Here is a 27291-nt window from a genome sequence, read left to right as displayed (position 1 = left end):
CAAAAAGCACCAAACAGGGGCTTTGTGTGTAGAGAAGGGGATAGTTCTGTGCAATGCTTTCCATTCAAACAGTCTTTACTGAAAAAAAGTTCTTTCTTTTTTTTAAGTGGCAGACAATAACTTAAAAAGAACATTAAGAAAAATAATCTGATAGTGCAAGCCAGCTTTGTGTCAGTGCAAATTTGGATGAAGCCATCACTGGTTGCCTCTTGGTGACTTACTACTAAGACTACTTTCCTCATCTGTGTAGACACAGGACAGCCAAGCAGATCTGTGATTGCTGCCTGCCTGCATACGCCTGTTCTTGGTTTTCTGTTATCTAAAGTTAAACGTCTCAGAAAGGTGACTTAGCTTCACTTACCTTGTGCACTGGAGGAGGCCACACTGTATCAGCAGGCAGGCACAGCAGAGCAACAGGCAAATAATAACTGATAAATGTGCAATTGATCACTGACACCTCTGCCACACCCCTGCGCTCCCCTACTCTTTCTGAAGTGTTTTGCCTTCCTTCTACAAAGCTATATACAAAGACCATGCATTTTGAGTCTCCAGGCAGGCAACCTCTAATACCCAATCCCCATAAGAGGGAGGCTTTCAAGAATTTAAGTGGTCAGTACCCAAAAGATCTGGAGGTTTCCTGGAAATCCAGGCTGTGATTGTTGGAGATTGGTACAGGGCACTGCAACCTGAACACAAGAACTTCTGTGTGAGTGTCCTGCAATGCTTTGGAGCTGTAATATATTTCTCTGCACCATTATGGTATCTTAACATCTTAGTAGCAGTGTAAATCATTCATTTTATCCACATGAAGTTCAGGAGTATTTTTATACTTGACCTGACCCTCAAACCTTACTGTATAAACTTCAGTAGGAAAGCTTAGAAGGGTATAATCAGGACCTAACCAGCTGTAGATTAAGTAGTGTAAGTCCTTGAAGATGTGCAAATAAAAGGTTATTCCTTCTCTTCAGCAAACAGATGTGATCAGTAAATTCAATTTTAGAAGAGAGCTGCTTTTCTGAATGTATACACTCAAGTTAACAGTTGAGTACCTAGGTTTAAGTCTGTATTTGCAGACATCATTTTGAGATGGGAATGGTGATTATCTCCTCTGTCTTGGCTTAGAAGTGGACATTCAATATGGGAAAATCAGCACCTGTCATTTCCTACAAAAATTCACCACTTCCCCCCCTTTGCATTTTCATCTATGATTAGAGTGATCTTTTTGCTGAAGCACCAAAAGGAGAAGAATCAAAAGAGAGAGAGGAGCGAGTCCCAGTAAGTGAAGGTAAGAACCAGCAGTTGCCTCCTGTGGTCTTGTCTATGCTGTGATTTATTGCTGCTAGCAGCTAGACTGTTTTGTTCCGGAACTAGAAAGCTTGGTGTAGCAATTGTAGAGCAAGCCCCTTCTCCTCACCAGTCTTAATAGAGAACAGCTGTGTTGAATTTTACATGTGTTTGTTCGCTATGATCTGTTACACACTCCTACTCTCCTAGAGCTGAAAGGATGTCACTGCTGTTGGCAGAGCTCTCTGCGTGCTCTGGGTTCCTGCTTCTCAAGTGAATATTGCAGGATCCAGTTGTGGGTTTGAGGGGAGCAAAGATTTCTTCTTGCAGATTAATTTACATGAGTTTCTCACTAGGTGCATATCTAGACCCTTAAGGACTCTGAGCACATATTCTGTATTGCAGAGCTTTTCCTGAAGCACTGTGTTTGATGAATTTTCAGATATGTGTTAGGAGACTAAGCCATTTTTTCATTTTATTTTGAATGTATCGTATTGAAGTGGTATTGAGTGCATGAATGTGAACCGTTGTAAATAATGCTGTGTGTAAATGTGTAATGTGCTTATAAGCTTCAGTGCAGTAGAGCTGTTCTGTGGAGTTTAAATGGAAGAAAAATAGACTGTTACATATATTTGCAAAAGCCCAGAAGTTTGAGAAGAATGTGTAAAGAGTTCTGAGCTGTTAAGAAAGAAAAAGCAGCTCAGACAACTTCTTGGATTCCTCTTTCTGTGGTAGAGTTCTGAAGGCTTTGACAGCATAAAACAAGTGCATCCATTTGTATTGTACTTCCTATGATTTCAGCATCCTCTACAAAGTCCTTAAAGAAAGTTCCTGCAGGTGCAGTATTTCTGTTTCCAGGTATGATTTATTCAATAGCCAATTGCTTCATGCACAAAATGGTCTTTTCTTTAAAACCTACTGCAGAGGTTTTAAAGAAGGAACTATCCAAATACAGCAGCACTGCATTGCTTGATCATATGCTTAATGACAAATACAGATGCTTCTACCATGCTAAGCCTAAACTGCAGCATGCTTAATGGATAATCAAAGATTCTGGAGGAGCTCTGAAGGTAGGTGTCACAGATGACAGATATTAGCAACTGTCAGCTTCAAGTGTTGTGCTCTGAACTTTTAAGAATGTGTCACTTCAATTGATATTATACAGTTTAATTCTGCTGTGCATGCAGTCACAGCTTCCATCTGTACTCTGAGAAGGAAGTGCATTTTGATATTTCACGTTTGATCATATTCCCTTGGGTTAGCAGAAGTACAGTTTAAACATCAAGTTCCTATGTTTGGACCAGTCTTGTTTTTCTGGTTTTGATTAGGAGGATCTGCATACATGGGGAAGGACCAAATCTATAACTTGGAGCTAAAAATAAAAAAGAATTGTATTAAGATCTCTGTTTCATATCAGAATCCAAGCTGATCAATGAAAAGAAACATGTCCCCAGTCTTTTTGAATTTACTGACAAAGATTTCTGTCAGTAAATTCATGCACGCTCTTCACTTGATGGAGGTACCTGAATTTTAAGTTTTGGCCTTTATTAAGAAAGGTCTGTTTTAAAACTGAGTTAACTGAGCCCTCAGTCAGCATGATTTGTAGAGTAGAAAGTACACAAATACAGCCTTTTTACTCCAGGGTCAAAGATATATGTCAACAATGGGACTTCTACATAATTGTAAAACTCAATAGCAGAGTTTAAAACAGCAGATTGATGTGTGGGATTTTTTTATCCTTTGTTCTTTCTTGGATGTACTGTTGCATAAGCAGTGAGTTTAGTTGCTCCTTCTCAATAACTTGTAGACGGGCTTAAGTCACCAGAGAAAAGCCAAGATTGAGGCTCCTTTGCTGTTCCAGTGAACAGTTTGTTTAGGAACTCAAGAATCCTTAGTCATTAACCAAATTTTGTGGCTGTATTCCTGTCAATCCTGAGGCACTTTGTAATTGCATAATACACTTTTTTTTAATAATAACCTGCTGCTGGTCAGAATTTATGCAGTCGGCTGACTTAACCAAATAGCAGTTGTTCTACTTTTTGCCAAACTTTCATTTAAGTATCTCTCCACCTCCGTTTCATTTCCAAGCATCTACACATGAGAAGCAAAAAGGCAGGCTTAGACCATTAGAAGGGTTTGCAGATGATCATGCACTTATCACTGAGGCTGGACATTTCCACAGCAGTTGTAGAAGGAACAGTTGCTCTGGCTGACTCTTAATTAATCACTGCCAGATCTGGTGTGCTCAGGGATCTCACAGCCAAACCCAGCCTCATACTGCAGTACTGCTGGTGGGCTCACAGGGCATGTGCGGCTCCTGGGAAGAACTCAGTCACCTGTCCTTCCCTCTCCCCAAGCACCTTACCACTTTTATTGGGCCACAGTGGTGTGGTGTACTAGAACTAGTAGGATTCTCTACTAGAGTAGGTTTGGGAAGCAATGATGAGCAGGTTAGAGGAAGAAATGGCTGCAGTGAGAACGAGGGAGTGTCTTTCTGTGACTTGGCTTTATCAGAATGTGTCTAGCTAATGCTTTCGATGTGGCATTGTTGCAGGAGCGCCTTAAAAGTTGCTGAGATGGAAACTATGCCTGGTGCTACTTACTATGGCACAAGTTCAGCCTTTTGTTAACTCTGGAAATGCTATTTTGATTTTTTTTCTGCCCCCATCTGACCTGCAGGAGGAAGTGATGTGTTTAGTTCCACTGTAATTGGGGAAAAAGACAAGAAATCTGCAGCACAGAGCACAGAAAAAACTCCTAAACAACCTGGAAAAGTTGTTCTATTTGATGATGATGATGATGATGACTTCTTTGTGGAAGCAACTAAAAAGCCTCCAGATCCAGGTACCTCTAAACATTTGTAGTGAAAGATTAAATACTGAAGGTCATCAAAATTCAAACTGGTAGGAACCAGTGAATTATAGAATTCAAATCTTCATCACTGCTACTTCTGCTTGGGTTTTGAGGGGCTGTGTTTTTGTTTGGTTTGGGGTGTTTTGTTGTGGAGGGGGTTTTTTGTCATTGGTATTTCTTTTCATTAGAGTGGTGTGGTGCTGGTTTGTTTGTACATGCTCTCTGACTTTTCTCTCTAGGAATGCTCCTTCTACCACTAGGGCAGTGTCTAGACTTGAATTGGGGCAGGCTTTATTCACACAGCCTTGAATCTTTGTGCCAAACATTCCCTATTAGCAGGCTCTAGGCCTGTGCTAAGCCAATACAAAGCACTGCCTTTAGAGGTGGCAGCTGACTCAGCTGCTTGCCTGCATATTCTGTCACCAGTGCTTTCAGGTTAGGGATGTTTCACTTTGAGAGCTTGTCTGGATTTTTCTCTCGAAGGCTCCTGATGTTGGTCATTGTTAAACAGTATGGTACCTTTTGAGACTCTGGTATCGTCTCCTGCTCTGTATTCCTCATTCCCTGTTTGTTTTGTCTCTATGTAGTCAAGTCCACAGCTGACCTATTTGATGATGATGACGAAGGTGACTTATTCAAGGAGAAACCTACCATTCCTTCTGTGGTTGCTGGCACAACTAGAGAAACAGAAAGCCACAGGGAGGCAATCATGAAAAAAATGGTAATGGTATATAAATTGATTGTATGGCTAAGGTTTTAGGAAAAAGCTACTAGTGCAGTTGAAGTAGTCTTTCCATGTACAACACTATGAAAGTGACATATTTATGATACAGGACTAGGTTCATAGGGTCTTCCATAATTTAATGCTTCAGTGGTCCCTAAATGCCTTTTGCCTTTTAAACTTGGGGTTTATTTGAGGTTTTTATTTATGTGGGCAATAATAGAAAGAATCTTATTAAGGCAGGATTGAAATGAGAGCAAAGTGAGAAGCTTCTGATAATAAAAAATGTTTATGAAGTTCATGGCTGAAATGAAACCAGCTGGTGTTACGCTCCTTTGGTGTCACAGTTCTGTGCTGCAGAGACTGTCTGCTCTTACACCAGCCAGTGATAGCAACTTAACTGGTAACCCATTGTTTGTGTGTATTACAGGAGAGGAGGGTGTGTGTCACAGTTCTACCTAAGCATATACAAAACTTTCAGTGTTTAGAAAACTGTTTTTCAGCTGCAAACTCCTAAGTTGTAGAAAGTTCTAAATGTGGTCCTGAGCACATATGTAGAGAGAGTTACAAGAACCTCCTAATACCCACTCCACTTTCAGAATAGTACCTTGAGGAAAGTAGTAATGCTCTTTGTTTCTGTGGTAGATACTGTATATACTTATTTTATACTTACTTTGTGTCCAATAAGTATTTGAACATAATTAGTTGCAGTGACTCTTCTCCCCTCTGGACTGAGAAGTGTACAGTGCTGGGGATGTCTAATGTAAATTGCTGTAGCACTTTCTCCATATCGTCCTATGAGAAGCACCTGAACACAGGGGCCAAAGCCAGCTTCTATTTCTGCTGCAGTGCAAGAGTATCCATGGTCAATGAAGCAGGAGCAGTGATGGGAGGGATCTCATAGCACTTGGCTTTCCTGGAGAAGAGGATGAGAACTGATTCAGCAGCACCCCTCCTGCTCAGTCAGGAAGAGAGGGCTGTTTTATACTCCAAGCTTTATGACAGTAGTGCTTGGGTCTGGGATTGTTCTAAGTTTAATGGCAATATAGCTGGTGGCAGGCTGGGGATGTGCTGTGATAATGCAGGAAATGATGGCTGGCACAAACTGCCCTCTTCCTTTATGAAACACAGCTTGTTAAAAGAAATTTTCCTTTAGCTCACGAGGCCTGGCATGAGTTGCTGCATACATTCTTCTGCTGAGAAGGATGGTGTGGCAGAGGAGGCCTATGGTAAGAGCTGCAAGTCACTTGTTTGTAGTTCTGGCTGCATGTGAAAAACTTGTTCAGCACATGAGTTTTGGACTTCTGCCCATGGGTGACAAGCTTGTGTTCTGTCCCTTCAGCTGCTGGGATTTTGCCATCAGTATGCCTCTTTGCAGAGATCTGTCATGGTTTAGGAAAGGTACTTCCCAGTTTAGTGCCCCCACTGAAACGACGCTGCTGCTCACTCCCACCACCCCTCTCTCCCTGTGGAAGGTTGGAGAGGAGAGTTGGAAGCCAAAAGGTAAAGATCAGGGGTTGAGATAAAACCAATTTCCTTGACAGAGCAATGAGATAAGAGAGCAGACAGTAACAGCAGCAATATTAATGACAGAAGGTACAAAAAAGAGGCAAATGATTCCGCTGCCTCTGCCACGCTGAGCTGACTCTGAAGAGGAGCCCTTCTCCCTGGAAGAGACTCCCTTCCCCCCATCCCCAGCTATGATCCGAGGTGGTGTAGAATAACTTCTGGGTCCTGGCCATGCCCCCTGCTGGCTACTGCAAAAAATGTGTCATATCATGTGCCAGACCTTACTGAGTCTAAATGAGTGCTGATGCAGTGTCTTTGTTTGTCCTAAAGAGTCAGCCATCTTCACGTGAGGACTTCAAGCCTTTATCTGAAACGCCTCCAAGAAAACAGAGGGGTCTTTTCTCTGATGAGGAGGATTCTGAAGTGAGTATTTAAGAAATCCCTACAGAAAATCCCGACAGAAATCCTTGGGATCTGAGTCATCCTGACTTCAGTCCACTTGTATCTGGGGACTCTTTAGGCGTTTCATAGGACTGGGAAACCTGACATCCATTCACCTACTCCCAGCCATTCTGAAAGTGCCTTCTTGCTCCAAGAGTGAAAGCTCTGTGATTGTTTTCCCTGTCTTTAGAGAGTTAAACATTTGTGGTACACACAGGCATAAATTAAAAGCCTGGAGATAGGAAGGAGCAGCAAATGAAGAATAAGAATCATTAAAGACTGCATATGTTTCATTTTGGGTTTTTGGCTTTCAGCTAGCAATTAACCTGCTAAAACGAGGAAAATCACTGTGCAGTTGCAAGTGATTGGTACATCAGATAAGGCATTCACTACTTCATAGGCATTCTAAACATCTTTTTTCATAAGGAAAAACATGAATGACCCCTTTAGAGTTCTTAAATGTATAGCCTTGCTTTGCAAAGTGACATTTCTTTGGTTTGCACAGGATTTGTTTTCATCAAGTAAACCTGTGAAGTCCAAAGCTACATCTCTCCCCACCAGCAAGTCCATGACAAAAGCTCCACTTTCCTTGTTTGATGACGATGAAGAGGTATGTACCATTTCCCAATACTGCCTTTGTGTGGGAACCTACCTGCACAGGCTGTTGCAAATGCAGCAGGAAATATTCAGAAGTTTACAACACTGGGCTTGCAAATGGAGCACTAAATTGATCTTGTATTGTGCAGCAGTTCTGAGCATGTGGACAGCACTGTGGTGGAGGGAGGGAGTGGAGAGTCTTGCAAGTTCTTGGGGTCTTCTTCGTAGTTTGCAGTCAGTGCATTTCACCTCTGGACCTAAATATGAAGGATGTTATCTGTGTGACTGATAGGAGTAGAGAACACTGAGCAGAACAAATACGAGCTGCAAGAAGCTGTTTTATCCTAAACCTGTGGTACTTGTCACATGGATGACTTCTTGCTTCTCTTGTGTCATGGCTGTTGAATTCCTTTTTTCTCACTCTTCGCTGGGTAAGAATTGTGACTGCTAGCATGGAAACTGAGGTCAGAGCACAAGTTTGTGTAAGAAACATTAAAAAATTTGAATTAGTGTGTGCTTTTTTAATCTTTTTACCCAGTGGTAGTTGTTCAGCTTGCTTAATGCCTGTCCTCAGAATAGGATTCATTCTCCATTTCGTTATATGGGTTACAAACAGTGCCCCATTGTGTTGGCTGCTGTGCTACAGAATTGCTGAATGGTGGATTTTGGCTGCTGATCAAGTCTTGTCGTGGAGAATCTGTGGGCCAGAACCAGGCTATGTGCTTAAAGGTTTCTGGTCTATCAAATGCTGCATGTGTAGAATTCCTTGTACCAGAATATGGTGTTAAACTTAAAGCTGTCTTCAAGAAACACCATTTCTCTATCCTACTTATATGAGAAGTGGATGTGCTGATGACTGCTCAATGAGCTTTTCATTGTGGCTTTAGCTTTTGATTTTTTTATAATTTTTTTTTTTAAGGATCTCTTTGGTGTGGGACCTGCCAAGAAGCACCAGGAAAAGCCCTCAGAAGAGAGAGCAAAACAGTCAGGGCCTCTCAAGAAAGCCTCCAGCTTATTGTTCAGCAGTGATGAGGAGGTACTGAGGAGTGAGATTTTGTTGAAAGTGGTTACTAGGCTTTATGCTGAGCAAAGCATAAAACTTCTGAAAAGGGAACCACAGACCAACTCTGCTGTGTCCACATGCCATGCCTACCCCAATCCTTTGATTTGTTTGCAGCTAAGGAGGCTGATCCTTGATCCAAATTTTTAAAGGATCTAGCTAATAGAAGTCATGTGGAAAAGAAAATCAGCATTTTCAATGTAATATATAGAAAGTCTGATAGCAAATGGAGACTGTTGCCAACAAATCTGACTTAAAAACACTAAAAGGGAAAAATAAGTTTGTTCTTACTGCTTTAAATTCTGTAAGGAAAGTTTAGCAGTTCTAGAATAGATAAGTGCTGAGATTTTCTTTTTTTAGGGTTTTGGGGTGGGTTTCTTTTGTATGTGGTTTTGTGTATTGGAATTTTTATTTGCTTAAGTTTTGGTGGGGTTTTTTTGTTGTTTCTGTTTGTTTGTTTTGTTTGGCTGTTTTGGTTTTTTTTAAATCTAGGGATGGGAAAATGATACATAAATAATAAGGCTTCCCATAGAGCAGCCATCTTCTAGGGATGGACTAGGTATTGTCCTTCATCTTAAATGAAAGCCAGAGACACTAAGTAAATTAAAAACTTGTCTGGAAAATCTCTGAATTAGCTCATATGAATAGGATCCAGAGTCTTTTTAGTCCTCCTAACTCTCAAAATTACTCTGTTGCATAGACTTTATTACTTGTCCTGGAATTGCTTGTTTAGTCGACAACGTAATATCTTTAGATGCATTTTTATCTTAATATAGAATAAACCAAGTTCAAACTTTATCATGCCTGTAGTCCCTTTCAGAAACAGGACAAACAAAGGTGGGAAACTGGGGAAAACCACTTGAAATGCTGGAAATAGCAAAACAAACAGGACAGAAGTATCTTGTTTAGTGTGTAGGCTTGAATAAATGGTAGCTGTGGGAGGAGGTGGGTGCCTGGGGGAGAAGTACTGTGAAGGAAGGAAGTGCAGCGTAGAGGACTCTAGTAATGAGGTGTCTTGTGTGGTTGGTTTTTTCTTTTTTTCTTGTTTTTTCCCTTACATCAAACTTGCTGTTTAAGTGGCTCCAGTCAGGTTCTACTGAGTGACCCTACTCTTGTGACCTCAGTTGTCAAGAGCAGCTGTAACAAAGCGTGTGTATCCTGTTCTGCTGGATTAAGACTGTGTGTCAAACGGTGACCAGGCCTTCTGCGAAGCCTGAGCAACGTCAGATTACAGTGGCTAAAATGCAGGCAGTTAAGTAAACTAGTAGAGAGATGAAAGGACTGCCAAGATGATGAAGTGTTCCTTATGAAGATTGCAAAGTGGCTTTGACCAACACAAAAGAAAACTTGTTTCTTCTTTTTAAGGAACATTGGAATGTCTCCAAGCCAGCTAAACTTCCTTCTGAAGATGGCCGAAAAGAAGACCCTGCAAAACCAGCTAGCACTGTCAGTCAGGCTAAAGATGTGAAGACAACAAGCCTCTTTGAGGAAGAGGATGAGGAGGATTTATTTGCAATCACTAAAGAGAGGTGACAGTCCTGGGAGGGGAGTGGGGAGGCATTTATTCAGAACAGCCCAGCAGCCCTTTCAAAACCAGATGGACCCAGGCATATTGCAAGTGTTGGTTCCTCGTACTGTTGTTGAGGAGGAAGTAGGGGTGTGTGAGTAGGAAAGGGCAGGGCTGGGCTCTTTTGTGTCTGTGGTAAGTCATTCTCCTTGCCACCACTGAACTGGCCTTTCCATTTCTATGCCTGTAATATAAAATCCTCTTTACCTTTTTTTATCTCCACTTCTGGAGAAAGCTTTGCAGACAAGAAAGAGGGTGGTAGAATTGTTGAGACAGTGAGAAAGCCGCGTGCTGTATCTGGGAACACTTGCTGCAAATGCTGGTCCTAAGTGATGCTTTTAAACAGATGCAGTGCATGGCCACTGAATCTTCTACTTTCTTCTCTCCTCTCTCTTGCTGCAGCCAAAGAAAGCTGCAGAAGCCATCACTGTTATTTGAAGATGATGCTATTAATGGAGAATCATTCTTCAGCTCCCAGTCAACGCTACTTCCTTCAACTGCTAAGGCTGCAGTGGTAACTCCCTGTTCTTTTAAAACTAGCATGGAACACCTAGGCTTTTTACAGTCTGTCTTCATTGTTAGGTACTGATATAAGTCTAACTTATTTTACACAATGGTAACTAGCAAATTGGGAATGGGAACAGGGAAGGCTGAACTCTTGCATGTACACTCTTACTACTGTTAGCCTAATAGAGACTTCAAAATTTTCTTGACCACTTACCCTAAATTTGTTTGGTTTATGCTAAAAGCCCTTCCTAAGGATGTTTTGAAAGCTCTCAACCATTAAATAACACTAAAAGGAACAAACAGCTTACTGCTGACTCAGTATCCAGGGTTCACCTTTTGTGTTACCTTACCCAAGCTGATTCAGATGTGTAAACAAGCTTCTTACTGGCCCTCCCTTTCGTGTGCTCATGCCATCCTCTGTCTTACAAGCTTAGCCCATGATGTACTGCCTGTCTGGTTGTGCTTTGGAGTTGAGAGCAGGAGATGCAAGGGTTTAATTAAGCTGTATCTGTAGTGGGGATTCCTGTACATGTGCTTCCTGGCACGCTTCAATCAGATTCAAAACCCTATAATACTAGAAATTAAAAGTCAGAAACCAGAATGTCCCATGGGAGGAAATTAGGAAAAGTCAAGTATGTTGCCAGTGTCCTAGACCTCTGCAGAAGGCAAACTGAGACTGCTATCCCACAGCAGCATATGCTTTTTATATATAACACCAATTCTGTGTCACCAACATTCTCCTAATTTTGCAGGAGAAAGTAAAACCAGCACAAGCACCACCTACCTTTAATGAAGAAGAAAAGGAGGAAAAGGAAGATCTTCCAGATAGAACGCTGAAGTCTAACGTGGTAGAAGATACGTTGTGGTGTTCAGAAGAGCCTGGAGCAGCTCCTGTGCCTCAAGGAACAGATGTTGCAGGGCAGCAAACAAAGGAAAAAGTGAGGGATTTCCTTACATTAATCTGAAGTTTGATAAAGATTCAGTTTAAAAAACACCACAATCTAACAGTGCTGCTCTGGCACAGAAATATTTTTCTGGATTGGAGGAAAGGCTAACTCTGTCTCCATTTAGCAAAATCACTTGTCAGTCAAACAGCAAATTGATTAAATGGCATTTAAAAGTTGTTTCCTAACTGATGTCCTTGAGAGGGATTGAGAGTTTTGGGGGGAAGGAGGTAGGCAGAATCTCTTTCACTTTTCCCTCCAGAGTGGGTTGGGTAATCTTCATTTACATGAACAGAGCTTTCCCTTAAAACATAGCCTGTAATAATGTATAGACTTTTCTTCACACCCAGTAACTTTATTTTACCATAATGTCTGATGATTTATAAAGTGGTAAGTGTTATTCTGGTAGCTAGGGCATTCAGGATTGTGAATTTCTGCTGGGCAGTACTGTTACAGAACAGTATTGATATGTATTGTTGAGTGTATTATTGCAGAAGCTTCAGCAGAACTGATCCTGGGCACAGTCTTACTGAGTGATTGTTGAGGAATTATCAGCTGATGAATTTCCATTGTAGTTCTTACTCTTTGCACTTTTCCTGAGCACATGTAAGGTTCAGGTAGTGCTGTTCACTCTAAAGTATCCCGAGTGGTGTGAGCTAGGTAACTCAGTGACAGTGGCAAAGCTGCTTAGTGCAGCCTTGTGGTGCAACCTGACATAGAGATGAGGCGAAAACTTTATGCGGGAAGCTGCTTATCAATAGTGCCACAGGGTAGGGTACAGGATGAAATTTGTCTTCTTTTCAGAGCTGAAATGTGTGTTCTTTTCTTTATCAACTGTGTCTTGCTAACCTGCATATTGCTATTCTGTCTGCTTGGGAAAAATGAGTTGAATACAGTTGCCTGGTTGGCAATGGACTCTGGCCACTGCTGGTATTTAACCCAAGAAAGCTTAGCAGGGTTTTTGGGCAAACCTGAAATAAATAACAGACTGATGTTACTTTTTTCTTCTTTGGTGGAGCCTTTTGCAGTAATATCTTCAGAGCCAGCTGGCAGTTCAGATCTGTTTGCAACATCACCACCAGCTCTGGAGAAAGATGTGAAGAGCCAAGCTAAGAAAGTTTTAAGCTTGTTTGAGGAGGAAGAAGAGGAGAGACTGGAAGATGATGATGGCATAAAAAATGCACAGAAAGATGTTGGTGCGGTGAGTGTAAGGAAGTTCTTGAACACTGGGAAATGGTATTTCTATCTTTGCTACTCTAGGCAAGGTTTTGTTTTTACCTTTCCCTTTCTTCATGTCATGCAGGCTGATGTTTCTCAATTTCTAACCTTCCAGATTCTTGAGGAGAAATTATTCCTGCTCTTCCTTGTGATCCTGAATCCCTTTGCAAATTTTCCTGTCCCACTAACTTGAAAGCATTTTGCTACATGCTAATATGAAAAGAAATTCTGTACAGATGTTTTGGTGCAGCTACTTGATTTTTGCTTTACAGAACTGACTCTTCAGTTACTCCTCAAGGTCAAAGATACTAGGAAGTAGAAGGATGTGGAGTTTTAAGCCTTGTGGTTTATTCCTTTATTTTTTTATATTGGTACAGTTTGCTTGCTGCATATATGCCTTCAGACTCAGATTCAGCAATAATTATCTTAATTCTGTGTTTACTTCTGTTTTTTATGTATGTGTGTTCATTTTTTAACAAGCTTCCAGCTACTGTATTATTACTGTCTGGCTTTTCTAATATAGTGTATACCATCAAGAGGTGGTCTTGGAATTTTCAGCAGCAATATCCTTGAATCCATGGCAATGTTCTTGTTTCTACTTGATGCAAATGTACCAAAATTTTTTCTGTAAGTTTGAGGTAGTGTCAAAAGGTACATACTATATACTACAGTGTACCACAAGGTTTTGTCATCTTAGTGTGACCATGTAAAGTAAGCTGCCAATCCTAAAGGCTATGTACACTTTATTCAGAAGCCCTAGGAACTGAATGAAATAGATGACTGTGGGAGAAAAATCATTGTTTAGAGCAGCTTCTGAGTTAAAATGGATTGTTAGCTTGGGCCGTTGTTTACTACTTGTGAATGAATACTGCATTTGGTTTTTTGTGGTGAGCACACTGGGAGATAATTGAAAGAAGCCACATCTGTCCTATGAATTTGAAAGATAGAAATTCATTCAAACCTTTCCTTCAAAGCTATCATCTGTCAGCATATAGTAGTCACAAAGTGATTAAGGTGCTGAAATGCAAAAATCAGAATGGTAATTTATGAACTTAACATTTTTTTGATAGGCAAGTCTAAAAGGTGCTACTACTTTTCTTGCTTATTTCAACTTAATATGTGTTTTGTGTGTGGATAATTCTAGATGTGCATTAGGTTTTCATGTATCTGGGCATAAACAGCAGTTCTAGTGCTCTAAAAATGTGACCTGGCTTTTGATACAAAATTAAAGCTGGTGCACAAGAGGCTGAGAATGTAATAAAAAACCCACAGTAATAAAAATCATAAGAGAGGGTGTATGGATGAAAAATGGTGCCCTGGAAATTAAACTTAGGCTGCCCTATGGGGTTCCTGGAGACTTGGATAGGAATGGGGCGAATCAGGCTTTATTCTTATGATGATGACTCTTGCTGCCTGGATTTTGTGTCTGGTGTCATGATACTGGACATTCAGTCATGCTCTGAAGAGGCATCCTTGCATTTGAGTTGTTTCAGGAGACAGATGGGTGATGGAACATATAGGTATGGGCCTTCACCTGGACATTTGAGTGGGGCCTTGGCCTTTGAAAGCCAGACCTGGGTGCCTACAATGACCACAATCATAAAAAGGCATTGGTTTTGGTGTTCAAGAAGCTGATACTTGTTACTTTGCCAGGTAGTGGAGGGTTTATAGGTGATACATGTAACTTCAATCTTCCCCAGACCAGCAAATTTGAAAGTACAAGTTCTTTCCAAAGGCAGTATGTTCTGTTCTTCCTTGTGGGTGTGTGTTTGCTTTCACAGGAGAAGAACAAGGAGTCTAGCAACAATAATAGCTTTAAAGGCCTTATGTTAAAAAAAAAATTATTCTATTTTTTTTTCTTCTTTGAAAAGGATAGCTTAGGAAGCTAACTAAGAGAGTCTCTTCCTTTTCCTAATATGTCCTGCATCCGTAGCTGAAATTTTTAAGGCATAGAAGTCTTACTTTTTTAATATAAACCTTACTGTACAGTCACAACATACTGAAAACTTTTTTTTTCCCCTTTGAAGGAAGCTTCACAGGTAAATAGTAGCAGCTGGATCTTAGATCAGCAGACATATATATTGTGGTGAATGTCTTATTAAATTGAACTGTAAATACAAATACTTACATTGTAAGTTTTGCAAATTTTGTCAAAATAAAACATAACCAGCAGTTAAAGTTATATTTTTGTTACCACTACAGAGCTGTAGTGTAGCCTTAGGGGAATTGTAACCTGCCTTATCATGAGGCAAATAACCTCCTTATAGAGGGAGTTCCTCATTGTGTGGACCTTTCTCCTCTCCTTCCAGGCTTCTGAGAAAAGTACTCGGCCCAAAAGCACTGGGGTCTTTCAAGACGAAGAGCTCCTCTTCAGTCACAAACTTCAGAAGGACAACGATCCAGATGTCGACCTCTTTGCCAGCCCCAAGAAGTCAATGGTGAGTTCAAAGCTCTTCTCTGAACCTGCTAGTTAAAAACAGTCTTTGAAGTGTTCAGCCTACTGGTATTCCTTGTTTGGACATAGCTTAGAAGTCACTGATTTCCAGGGAGGGCCAAATGCTAATGTCAGATATATTCTGGCATCATGGGCTGAAGGAGATGTGCTTTGGATCTGTGATACATCTTATCTTTATCTTTTGTTTCTTTAGTCTGCAAACCGTATCCTGAAGCCACCACCTGGAGGAGGGCTTTTTGGGGATGATGATGATGAGGATGATCTCTTCAGTACTGCTAAAACAAACATTCCGGTACCTGTTTCTCTACTGTAAATGGCGTATATAAAAGCGATTGGAAAGAAGCGTATGGAAGGGATTTTCTCCATTTGTATACCCACAAGAAATTAAGTGACTTTTCAAACCTTTTTGAGACAACAGAAATGGTCATTGTGACCCTGAAGACATAGGAAGCAAACAGACACATTGGGTCTCCCAAAGTTGGGATGAGAGAATTGGATTGTATTTATTTTTGTGTACCCCTGGGACTGGCTTAGGTGTAAGAGGACGCACCTGAGCAGAAGTCAGAGTAGTAGAGTTTTTGTTTAATTGCTTAACTTGAAAATATGACTTCCCTGTGCTTCATTCATGACTGATGAGCATTGCTCTATGAGTTGTGTAATTCAAGTTTCTGCAGCTTGGTTTGATCTGAGGTAATGATGCAGTATTAAAATCCTCATGGTCACCTGATTGCTTTCACAGGGCAAGTAGCTGCAGTAATGAACTACACTGTGTTACAGGTGATCTGAGGTCAAAGTCCTAACATGCATTCTAAACTGCTATTCTTAAATGTAGGTAGCTTAATTAAATTGAAACTAACTTCTACTTTAATCTATATTCATGTCTATAGCTGGAAGTTAGGCTAGAAAACTGTCAATAGTTCCTGGAAACAGTTTCTTTGAGGACTGTGGACAGGGTGGTCTTAAGTAATTAGTGCTTGGGAGCCTATATATGGAGCCTGGTTGCTTGAAAACATAAAAATAGCACTGTTCCTTAGCAAGCTTTGTGCCTTTATTTTCCCCACTGTTTTGTTGATGAGGCAATATGCACGCATTTGAAAGTTTATTGAAACTCTCATTATTAATTGTTAGCATAAACAGCAAAGGTTGAGGTAGACTAAAGGAATGGAGGAATGGAAGGCCTTTGCCTTGCAGAGCCAAAAGCCAGTGCCTGTTGTTATAGTGAGTTGACCTTGCCTGGATACCAGATACCCACTGAAGCCCCCCTCTCACTCTCCTCTGCAGCTGGACAGGAGAGAGAAAATATAACAAAGTTCTGTGTTATATAAATGAGTTTAAGGACTGGGAGAGATCACTCACCAAATACTGTCACGGGCAAAACAGACTTGAATTAGAGATATTAACTGAATTTATTTCTAGCAAAATCAGAGCAGAATAATGAGAAGTAAAGTAAGACCTTAAAAACACCTTCTCCCCCATCACCGTCTCCTTCCCAGCTCCACCTTCTCCCTCCAGTGGTGCAGGGAGATGGGAAAAGAGGGTTGCAGTCAGTTCATCACACCTTGTTTCTGCCACTGCTCAGGGAGGGGGGTCCTTCCCACCAGGCACAGTTCTCCATGAACTTCCCCAACCTAAGTCCATCCCAGTTCTCGAGAAGCTGCTGCAATGTGGGTCACTCTTCCATGAGGTGCAGCCCTTCAGGCATGGCCTGTGATAACATGGGTCCCCCACAGGGTCACAAGTCCTACCAGGAAATCTGCCCCAGTGGGAGCTCCTCTCCCACAGTTCTGCAGGTCCCTGCCAGGACCCAGGCCTCCCACGGGTTCACAGCCTTCTCTCAGGTATCCACCTACTCTGGCCTGGGTCTCCTCCACAGGCTGTGTGTGAGTGGATCTCTGTACCCCCGTGGATCTCCATGGGCTGCAGGGGCACAGCTGCCTCACCATGGTCTGTACCACAGGCTGCAGGGGAATCTCAGCTCCGGTGCTTGGAGTGTCTCGTCTCCCTCCTTCTCCACTGACCTTGGTGTCTGCTGTTCCTCTCATGTGTTCTCACTCCACCCTTTTCTGGCTGCAATTACATCTGTGCAATAACTTTTCCTTTTTTTTTTTTTTTTTTGTAAATACATTATAACAGAGGGGTTACCGCTGTTCCTGATTGGCTCTGCCTTGGCCAGCGGCACATCCATCTTTGGTTGGCACTGCTAGACATGGAGAAAGCTTCTACCAGTTTCTCACAAAAGCCACCCCTGTAGCCCCACCACCACCACTACCAAAACCTGGCCATGCAAACCAAATACAACTATGCACAGCAGAATCAAAATAGGTGGCTAGTTTTCTGTTCAGTTAAAAGCAAGATTTTAAAAATTTTTGCTTGTGTTCTTTTGGGGGTTTTTTTGTATCTGCACACCATGCTTTTTACATTGTGTTGACTTGTGCCCATAATGCTTTCAGAAAATGGCTGAGAAGAAAACTCTTCAGACCAGTGTTGGCCCTTCCTCAGTGAGCAGTAACCTAGAAAATGCTTTAAGTGCTAAGCAAGATGAAACTCTGAAGGCAGCAACTACAGAGGCAAGTACTTAAATCTTGTGCCTTGATCAGCATCCAAAGAAAAAGATGTATCATCCTGTTTTAAGTAAGTGTCTTGGAAAGATGAAAACTAATGCCTGGATTCACTGGCTGTCAGGTGGCAATGTGTGGCCAAACTTCTCTGCTTATCAGCAGGTGCACACTTACTAGCAAGCTTAAATGTTATTGATGCAGTGTTTTATTCATTGTACACACACTTAAAAAAGTGAAGTGGCAGTGAAGAGCTACATCTTAGGTCCAACTGGACTGAAAATTAGTTGTTTCTTCTTCCCTGAAGTGCCAGTCTGTTGAGGTGAATGTGATCTTTAAAAGTAGCCTTTCTCAGAAAGGAGATCAAGGCATGCAGCACAACTCTGCGTCAGTTGAGACTCTTATCTTGGGAGACTTTATGGTGAGCAAACAAGGCTCCTGTCCTTAATCTTGTAGAATCAAGGGTCTCTGGGAGAGGTGATCTGGATCTGAGTTCTGGCCTGTGCCTCACCAGAACTGCTTGATAGATTTTCATGTGTAGATTAGCTTTTTGTTGTAGGAAGTGGGAGTTGTTTTTTCTCCCCTGAGCTGACGAGCACAGAGCAAGTCTGTAGGGCTAGTAATTAGCATGTCTTCCCTTATTGTAAAGTTTTCCTTGAAGCATAGAACCAGCCTCATCTTCCTAGTTTTTGTAGCTACTGACAGCCTGGTATAGGAATGATTTCAGCCTGTCTGAGGTTCAGCTGAACAACACATGCAATTAAGTGGAGAACAATCTCCTCAGATTCTAGGATTCCTCTGTCATGCTATCAAGCCCTTCAAACTAGTGTCCCAACCCTTGCAAACCTTCAGTTACTTCAACCTAGCTGAAGGAACTCTGACTGCCGAGTCATACCAACAGCAGTATTACCTAGCTTACAGAACCATGCAGACTACAAACTTCTGGAGAGCAAGCCCTGGGAAGAGCACCTTAGCTCATCTGATCCATTCCTTGAGTCCTAGAATTGACAGCCCAAACAGCTGCTCTTGCTCTTATAGCCTAGTCCTCTTTCTAGCACTACTGGCCTGCTTTTTTTAGAGGAACGCTCACTTCTCTGAAGCTGTTTTCCTTGAAGTCTGAGTGGAACAATTTTGAAGCTCTCTTGGCTTCCATGTGGGCTTCATTGAAGTCTGTACCCCTGTTACAGCCAGTCACAAAGAGAAAAGTTAGTTAGATCATTGCCTGGCAGTATGGCTTCAGAGGATTTTAGGGGATGGAATAAGCAAGGAGAGAGAAGGTAGTGGTCCTGGTTTGATTTGGCTAGTGGCAGTGACCTGGAGAAGATGGATGTTCCTCAAGGTACCATGGCAAAGTATAATACTGGGTAGAAGGAAGGGTGAATGAAATGTGGTAATAATGATGGTGCTGTGGCATGTGGGAAACTGAAACTGAAAACTGAGTGACTATAGCTCTAGGGTAGAAAGTGATGATAACAAAGTATCTTCAAAAGAAATTGGCAAGCAATTAGCTGCTTTCTAAAGATGTATTAAAATGAAAACTATGGTCTGGTTGATAACAACATGTCAACTTGTTTAATCCAATGTAATTTTGTGCAGAAATCTACAGGTCCTGTTCCCATTAAAACCAAAGAGCCTTCATCTCGGATTGGAAAGCTACAAGTAATTAACTTTACTGGCACTTTAACTTTCAAAAAAAAAAAAGAAAATCTTCCTTGCCTCACTGATGACTTTCCCTGAAACAAATCTTATTGCTTCCTTACCTTAATCCTGCAATTTTTTTTTTTTTTTTCAGATGGCATATTTTGGATTGCTTTTTCTGCCTTGCATGTTTAGTATTATTTCCTCCTTCTGTTTCAGTCCTGACTCTAAGCAGCACTATTTACTCATATTTGGAGGGCAGAGGGTGGGCTCCTCTTTGAACTGCTATTGTTCTTAGCACTATTAAGTATGTTTAGAGACTCTTAGGGGAGACTATCATTATGTCCCTTTTCTGACACGAAATGACTAATAACTGTCTATATAACAGTACCATTCAAAGTCAGAGCCATTGTGTCCTCAGAAAGAATATTGAGCTCCATAGGTGTTTGGTCTGGCATAACCTGACCAAGCTGTTCCTGAAACTCTTAAACAGAATAATAGTGTTGACTACTCCACAGTTTTAGTGAGAGCATTTGGGAGACACAGAAGTTCTTAGGTCTGAGAAAAGCCAGGCACTTTAGAAGTAGAACTTGAATACCCAGATATACTAGTTCTTGCTGCTTCTCTGGAGCCATGCTTGCTCTGGAGCAGTAGTAATGTGATCTCTTTTTGTGTATATGTTTTTGTTGTCTCTGTTTTGTAGGCTAACTTAGCTATTAACCCTTCAGCCTTACTACCTGGTGCAATGCCGAAGGTCTCCAATGTCAAGTCCCCCTTACCAGTGCTGGACACTCCATTACATGAGCCCAAGGATGTACAGAACAGCGAAGCCTTCTCTGCTGCAGGAAGCAATGAAGAACTCGGTGTAAGCTTTGATCAGCCCATGCAAGCAGACACCTTGCACAGCGCCAATAAGGTAACCTTGGCATTTAGGACGAGAGGAAGGGGGATTAAAAACACAGTCTGTCCTCGTGCAGGAGTTTGTTTTGGTATGCTAACAGTGTGGTTTATCTGAACCTAAATGGGAGTGTGAAAATCTAATCCCCTCTCACTTCTGTGGATCACTGAAGAGAAAGTTTAGCTTAGCACCTATACTTAGCTCTGTAAGGGGCTTATGCATATACCTGGTGCCTTTTTAAAGTACATGTGCACCTTTTCCAAATACTGGATTTCCCTGCTCATTGAAGGTATGTTAGCGCATAATATCTTGTCCTATCCCAGGAGACACCAACCTAAAAAAATATTTAAAAGACATCTTGCTAGGCTAACTATAAAATAGGTTACAGGCAGCTGCTTTGGCAAGCTATCCAGAACACATCACTGCTGTAGGTTGATCTTTACCTCCTCTGTGGATAAAAACTCTCAATTCTTTTTCAAAGAAAACTTCTGTTTTCACACAAAGCAAAACAAAAAGAAGTGTTACAGCTTTTGACACGGCAGATCTCTGCCTCCTGACTCACTTGTTTCTCACTCACACTTTTTACTCTATGGACTGCAAAAGGTATATTCTAATTAAAGACTTAGTGGTTCTTTAAAAAAATGCAAGTGTCAACCATGTAGTTAAGATTTCATCTAAGGTGCTTATGATTTTATAAGTCTGTGGGGTTTCCTGAGAGCAGCAATTTGAGTAAGATAACTTAAAATCTTAACTTTGATTCTTTTTTCTGTTAACGCTGATGAGGCTGTTCATTACTAGATGAGCAGCAGAGGTGACTTGGGAAGATGCAGCAGCCGTCACCACAACGGCTGACGTGACCACTTAGTGACAAATGGGTTTGAAGCTTGTTCATCAGCCTGGTGCATTACCATGTAGGCATGGTTGTTTCCAACAGCAGCGTGTTCCAACAGACAAAGCTCTCTGTTGTGATACTTTTAAAGAGATAGGCTTGCAAAGAATAGAGTGCCTGTAGCTGCATAATTTTAACCTTGAATGTTCATTTTAGTGTAGTGATGATGCATGTTTCTTTACAGAAGTAATCTGAGAAGAAGCATCTTGGTAACTATATGGTGAATGCTTTTTGTGGCTCAGGTTAGATGTTGTAATTTTGGCAAAGCATTGCTTCTTCAGCCTTTCAAGTTTGAGTGTAAATATATCCAGTTAAATGCACTTTTTTCCAAAGGCTGGAACAAAGTAACCTGCCCAGCATTCTGCCCGCCCTTTCAAAGAACAGTGCATGGAGCAATTAACAAAAGGGAAGAAGAGGTTGTAGTGATCCATTTCCTACCCATGTAAATACTCCTGTCCATGTGGGATAGGGGAGAGGCTATAATGGAAACTTGCAGGGGGCTTCCTTAAAAGCAGCAATTAACTGCAGTAGGCTATGCATAAAATGAAGTTGCATGGAAAATATAATTAGTCATGGCTTGAACTGCAGTATAAAAGCCCCTAGATTAGCAAGGAAATAGGCTGACTAAGGTATTACCTAAAGCCAAGGGGCTAGAGTGGCTTGCTGACCTGTTGTGACTCTACTTGCGAGTGCTGTTGCATTTGTACACCAGTTACACTGCTGTGGAATGACTTAAGGGCAGAAAATCAAAAGTCTTGGGTTATATTTCTGAACCTTTCTCCAAACTGCTCCAAGCTTGAATGTCCTGTGGGGCTTTTTCCATATGTATGATCCTGCTTTGCTTTTCCTCCTTCCTTGCAGACCAGGATCAAGGTTCCACGAAAGCGCAGACCCCCTAGCAGAATGGCGCGCCGTCTGGCTGCCCTAGAGGCTGAAGGGCGTGAGGAGGTGGACACTACTAAAGAGGCACAATTTTCTCTACCAAAACAGACGTCAGCAGTAGTGAACATAAAGGAGCCTCTTGCTACTGAAGCAGAGTCCAAGGAAAATGGCTTTCTCTCTAGCTTGTCACTACCAGCTCACAGCAGTGTTTTGTCTGCTGGGACAAACAAACTCCTTCCTCCAGAATCCACAGAAAATAGGGATGATCTGTTTGAATCTGAAGACCTTTTTGCAAGCAGCTCAACATCCAGACCAGCTGCACAATCAAAGTTGAAGGAGGGAATGCCAGACAATGTGGCTAACAAACCCATCAAGGGCAGGGAGAAAAAGCCTGATCTGGGTGATCAGGACAGCAGTGATCTCTTCCAGCCTGTACAACAAAAATCTTCAACAAAAAGCAACCCTATGCCTTTTTTGGAGGAAGAGGAAGATTCTCTCTTCACCTCTCAGAAAACTGGAAAAAAGGAGGTAAAATCTGCTGTCCACCAAGCAGTTGACCCTACTGCCCAAGATATCTTTGAGGTAATGTCTGAGCCTGCCATGTTGATTTTTTTCTTCCACACAGCCATATGCAGACCCCTCTAACTTGGGTTTAATAGAGGCTGCTGAATAGGATGAGGTGTTCAGGATAGGGAATGAAGTAAACTCTCAGTCCTGCTCCACTGCTGGGATATGGAAACCCTTTCTTTGGTTGTTCAGCCCCTAATTAGCAGCAGTGGTTTAAAAGGTGGAGCCTTAACACAGAGCAGGCATGCACTGAATGTGCTGTGACAACATATCTTTTTCAGAATAATAAGGTATTTGGTTCTTGTCTGTTAACTGTCTGTTCAATTCCCAGCAGCCAAATAATACTTTCAAAAAGGAATAAAATTGGTGGGCTGGGCACTTGATACAGGCCTCTGTGTGCTGTACTTGACCTGTGTACAATCCACTACTAAGACACTTCTGCCAAGTCTCCCATGAGGAAAAGGGTCTTGAACTTCTTGCCAGTTAGGTTGGCAAAGAGCTCTCAGATCACTGAGGTCAACCATTGACTGATAAGCTCAAGAAGCCCAAGTCTTCTAAACATCTCAGATGCTGTGTATGGATCATTTGACTATTTTTTTGAAGTGTGTTGTGGATTGATGAGATCTTTCTGTTTTTCTCCAAGGATGATATATTTGCTACTGAGGCAATTAAGCCAATGACCAAAGTTAAAGAGAAGATGCCAGAGACTAACCTGTTTGATGATAACATTGATATTTTTGCGGATCTAACTGTAAAACCAAAAGAAAAGAAGCCCAAGAAGAAGGTGGAACAAAAATCCATATTTGACGATGATATGGGTAAGTGTATGTGTAAGTAAAAAATCTTGCTACCAGTCTTGTAACGTTGTCCTGAATTGCATTCATCTAAGATGTTTTAGAATGCTCTGCTTTCTTTTACTTTAAGCTGCTCTGAAATCTCTGGTCATCTTTGGATTTTAACCTTGGATGAGAACTTTCTAGATTTGTAGAACTAGCATGGCATTTAAGTAGTTTAGGAGAGTGTATAAAATTGTTCTGAGAAAAAGTTTAATTCCTGTAGGGAATTACTCTGAACAAGTTTCTAAGAGACTCATCTCACATTGTTATGGCTCTGAGACAGATTCTGTATTTAATTTGCACAGCTTTTTGTATTGTACTTTCAGATATGTCACTGATATGAACAAATTAGCATCTCTGCCCATCCCACCTTCACTACTGTGTTAACTACCTTGGAGCCCATAAGCTTTTGTTTACATTCATGTGTGTACCCAGGACAATTTACAGATACTTCACCTGAAAGCAAAGGTTTGCCATATATAATTTGTTGAAAAAACAGCAAGTAGTAATGTGAAATGATGCAGAGCATGCTCCTTTCTTCTCCATCAGTGGAAATACTGAAAGTAATGTGATTCTCAGCTGCGCCTGTTCTCAGGCTCTTCATGTTCATAGCTCTTCTTTGAGATTGTTTGTATTTCTTTTCTTCTCTAGCTTTGGTTCTTGTCAAGTCTTCATTCCCTCTAACTTACTCAAATTGAACCTGACTTACTGCTGTTTTACTTGGACTGCTGCTAAACATTCTAGCCTGATGGCTGAAGTCTGTAAATGTTCTAGAAATCTTGCTGGAGAATGAGCACCTTGAGGTTTCAAAATCTTCTTGATTGATGTAAAAAATAAGACTTAAAGGTTTTTTTAGGAAGGTATTTGAAATACATATTGGATGTCTTAAAAAAAGTCTTATTTTAATAATTTATGTTTTTTCATCGATAGTAAATGAAAGAATTTGCCAGGCAGTTAACCCTTCCAAATATTCATCACAAAAATCTGGACTGAATGTTGAAAAAACAGTTGTAGAGTGCTACTTGAAAATAAGCCACAACAGAATCTGTTGTTTGCATTTCCACTTTTGACATTGACTGGTGCTAAAGCTTTGTGTTTGATGTCACATCTGATCTTGATTCCTGTTGCATCTAAAGCACCTGCATCTGATGGTCTTCATCTTTCTCTAGAGTGGTGACTGTTCAGTGGTACAGCCATAGGTATGCAGCTTCTTAGAGTTCATGGAGCTCCAGAACACCCACAGGAGTGCAGGAAGATGCCTGAACATGAGGATGTCCAGCTGGCAGTAGAGTTGTGGAACTGGCACTTGCCTACCTTTCACATTAAGGGTTGGCTTAAGTGATCGTGGTAGCACTTTCACAGAGCATTATATTGTTGTCTTAGGAGAACCTTTGTGCTGCAAATGAAACAATAAATTTCAGCTGCAGTTGGAGGGGTGTGAAGGCTGCAGGCTATTTTGTTTTGTCCTACCACACCTTCCAGTCACTAGAGTCCTCAGTCACCTTACAGTTGATGTCACCTCTGCCTATCTTCAAAATGGTGACTGAGCTTTCTTGTACTCTGACAAATACTGTTTTCCCTGGGCAAAATGTTTCTATTCTTTAAGCCTCTTTATAAAAAATGGAAATGAGACCTCTGCTGTTTATAGCACTCACTGTACTTCCCCTCTGCTGTAAAACTAATCCATGTGATAGCTTCTTGCTTTGGAGTGATGCCAGTAGGGGATTACTCTGTTTTGCTGCCTTTCTAAACTGCTCTTGTGCTGAAATGTGGTCCTGGATTATTCCTGTGTAATCCCTGTGATCAGCACAGTAGCAGACACATGCTGAATTTGAAGTAGTGAGAAGAGACAGGGAAACACATTGTGACAGACCACATTGTGCTTGGTCTCTGCTCAAGGTTAGGCTACGTGCTGAAGATTGAAATACTAGTTTTTATACTCTGGACTAGTAATTCACAGAATATTCTGAGCTGGAAGGGACCCACAAGGATCATCAAGCCCAACTCTTACACAAATGGCCCTTATGGGGATCAAACCCACAGCCTTGGTGTTATTAGCACCATGCTGTGACCAGCTAGTCTCAGTGGCTATATATAAAACCTGTGTTTTCCTAATAGGGATTCAAGACCAGTTATGTTCTACTTACACTGGCCTGGTGAATCACTGGTGATCGTCATATCTAAGTCTTGTAATTTTTTTGGTTTTTACTCCAACTGCATAATCTGAGTATCCTAAATTTCTTAGTTTACAGTAAGAGATACACTGTTGTGTATGCTTAGAAAACCTCATGAAAACCCTGCAGCATATGTATGGTAGCAGCTTCATCTCTTTCCATGAGCACAGTCCTAAACATAAGCAGTTCTAGTCACAGCAGGAACTGCAGGACTGTGAGCTCTGCAGCTAACATAGGATATCTGTGTTGGATGATTAAATTTCTATGTATTGGTGTCCTCGGCCTTAATGGCCGTGTGATATTTTTCCACTTTGTGGTCCTAGTTATTCACATCAGAAATGCTTGTATTGAGGAAGATGGTGGGAAACTTTGATTCAAGACTGTAGACTAGACTTTTTGAATATTCATCAGGATGGTGGTTATAGCTGTCTGCTTCTTTGCATCTTAGCCATAGTCTGTTTTTATGTGGTTTATATTATGTTCTTATTGTGCTGTAGATTAGACTCATGGTTAGTGGATATCACCACAGTAGTCACTAGTAACTACCTTCTTTTCCTCTTCTGATTTTTTTTTTTTTTAGCAACAACCTCACAGCTCTTGGATCTCTCAGGTTCCTCAGACACTAATGTTCTAGATAAAAGGGATGTTATCTGGCACTTGCCTGATAGAATTTATTGTGGAGCTTTAATTTATTAGTACTTTTCAAATACTTATGAGAGCCTGAACTTGTTATAAAATACAAGTATTATGCTGTCTCCTGAGAAGAAAAAAAAAAAAAATCTTAATCTGATTTACAGCTAATGGCTCCCACGTATGTCCTTACAAATGCATCCAGAATTGCAAGTAGCAGGAAAGCATTTTTATCACAGAATGTCCTTGGCAGTCACCACTGTGTGATGGAGTCTCTCATGTACAATGTTGCTTCTGTTCAGTAGTCACTTCTCATTAAAATCTTTTTTTTGTTACCCTCTTTAGATGATATCTTCTCTAGCAGCCAAGTCAAGATACCCACTCCCAAAGCCAGATCTTCCCAAGCAGCCTCAGAAGCAAAATCTGAAAGCAAGATCCTGAGCACATTTGATGACCCGCTGAATGCCTTTGGAGGCCAGTAGACAAGGGGATGTGTTACAGAGAAGCAGCCTTCCTTAGCCCTGTCCAGTACTAATACTCTGGATTCTCTAATTCAGTAGAGCTGGAATGAGATGGACATGGATATTTAAATGAGATTACCCATCTAAAATGGTTAGTATTCTCTTGTGCTAGTCTAATTCTGCTAAATTATATATTTTTTAAAAAATACAGTAACCTCCTGCTATCATGTTTCAATGGCGCCAAGATGAATATAGCCTGTGCAATACCTGCAATGAAGTAATCTATTATATAAAGTATAGTTTGTTTTATTGAACAGATATATAGATAAAATAATTGATAAATAGTAAATGGAGTCTGTTAAACTTGATCTGTCTGCATGTCTTACTTTCCTCTTTACCTGTTGCTTAGACTGTCTGCATCATGACTTGAAAGCAACCAAAACCACTACCCTGCCTTGTATGGGTCAGCTGCCACCTACTGAGCTAATGGGAGGGTAAGGCTGGGTTTAGTATCAGGTATAGCTTCTCTTATGGAATGAAGCAGTTAGGAAATCTCAGAGCAGGACTTGACACCAGCTAGAATGAGCTATTTCATATAGGCAGGT

The 27291-nt window shown here is 41.1% G+C and overlaps 1 protein-coding gene across 3 annotated transcripts in view; it reads left to right on the top strand.

Moving 5' to 3' along the window:
• The window catches only part of FAM21C (family with sequence similarity 21 member C), a 36383-nt gene extending 9329 nt beyond the window's left edge, over nt 1-27054 (top strand). The window contains exons 11-28 of one of the 3 annotated variants that reach the window (XM_017725957.1): nt 1213-1285; nt 3964-4128; nt 4725-4858; nt 6698-6790; nt 7314-7418; nt 8325-8441; nt 9831-9994; nt 10435-10546; nt 11292-11477; nt 12496-12684; nt 15011-15139; nt 15350-15448; nt 17607-17723; nt 19308-19370; nt 20053-20265; nt 21998-22600; nt 23229-23403; nt 26571-27054. In XM_017725957.1, the coding sequence (XP_017581446.1) occupies nt 1213-1285; nt 3964-4128; nt 4725-4858; nt 6698-6790; nt 7314-7418; nt 8325-8441; nt 9831-9994; nt 10435-10546; nt 11292-11477; nt 12496-12684; nt 15011-15139; nt 15350-15448; nt 17607-17723; nt 19308-19370; nt 20053-20265; nt 21998-22600; nt 23229-23403; nt 26571-26707 (2874 nt within the window). In that variant the 3' untranslated portion in view covers nt 26708-27054. Of the gene's footprint in view, nt 1-1212; nt 1286-2085; nt 2143-3963; nt 4129-4724; nt 4859-6697; nt 6791-7313; nt 7419-8324; nt 8442-9830; nt 9995-10434; nt 10547-11291; nt 11478-12495; nt 12685-15010; nt 15140-15349; nt 15449-17606; nt 17724-19307; nt 19371-20052; nt 20266-21997; nt 22601-23228; nt 23404-26570 lie in introns of all 3 variants that reach the window. The other 2 variants (XM_017725958.1, XM_017725959.1) reach the window with 2 other exon arrangements.
• The last annotated feature ends 237 nt before the right edge of the window (nt 27055-27291 follow it).

Source organism: Corvus brachyrhynchos, unplaced genomic scaffold, assembly GCF_000691975.1.
Source record: "Corvus brachyrhynchos isolate BGI_N302 unplaced genomic scaffold, ASM69197v1 scaffold61, whole genome shotgun sequence".
Classification (NCBI taxonomy): Eukaryota; Metazoa; Chordata; class Aves; order Passeriformes; family Corvidae; genus Corvus; species Corvus brachyrhynchos.
The sequence above is the reverse complement of the archived record's forward strand: the minus strand, read 5'-3'. Positions and strand labels throughout refer to the sequence as shown.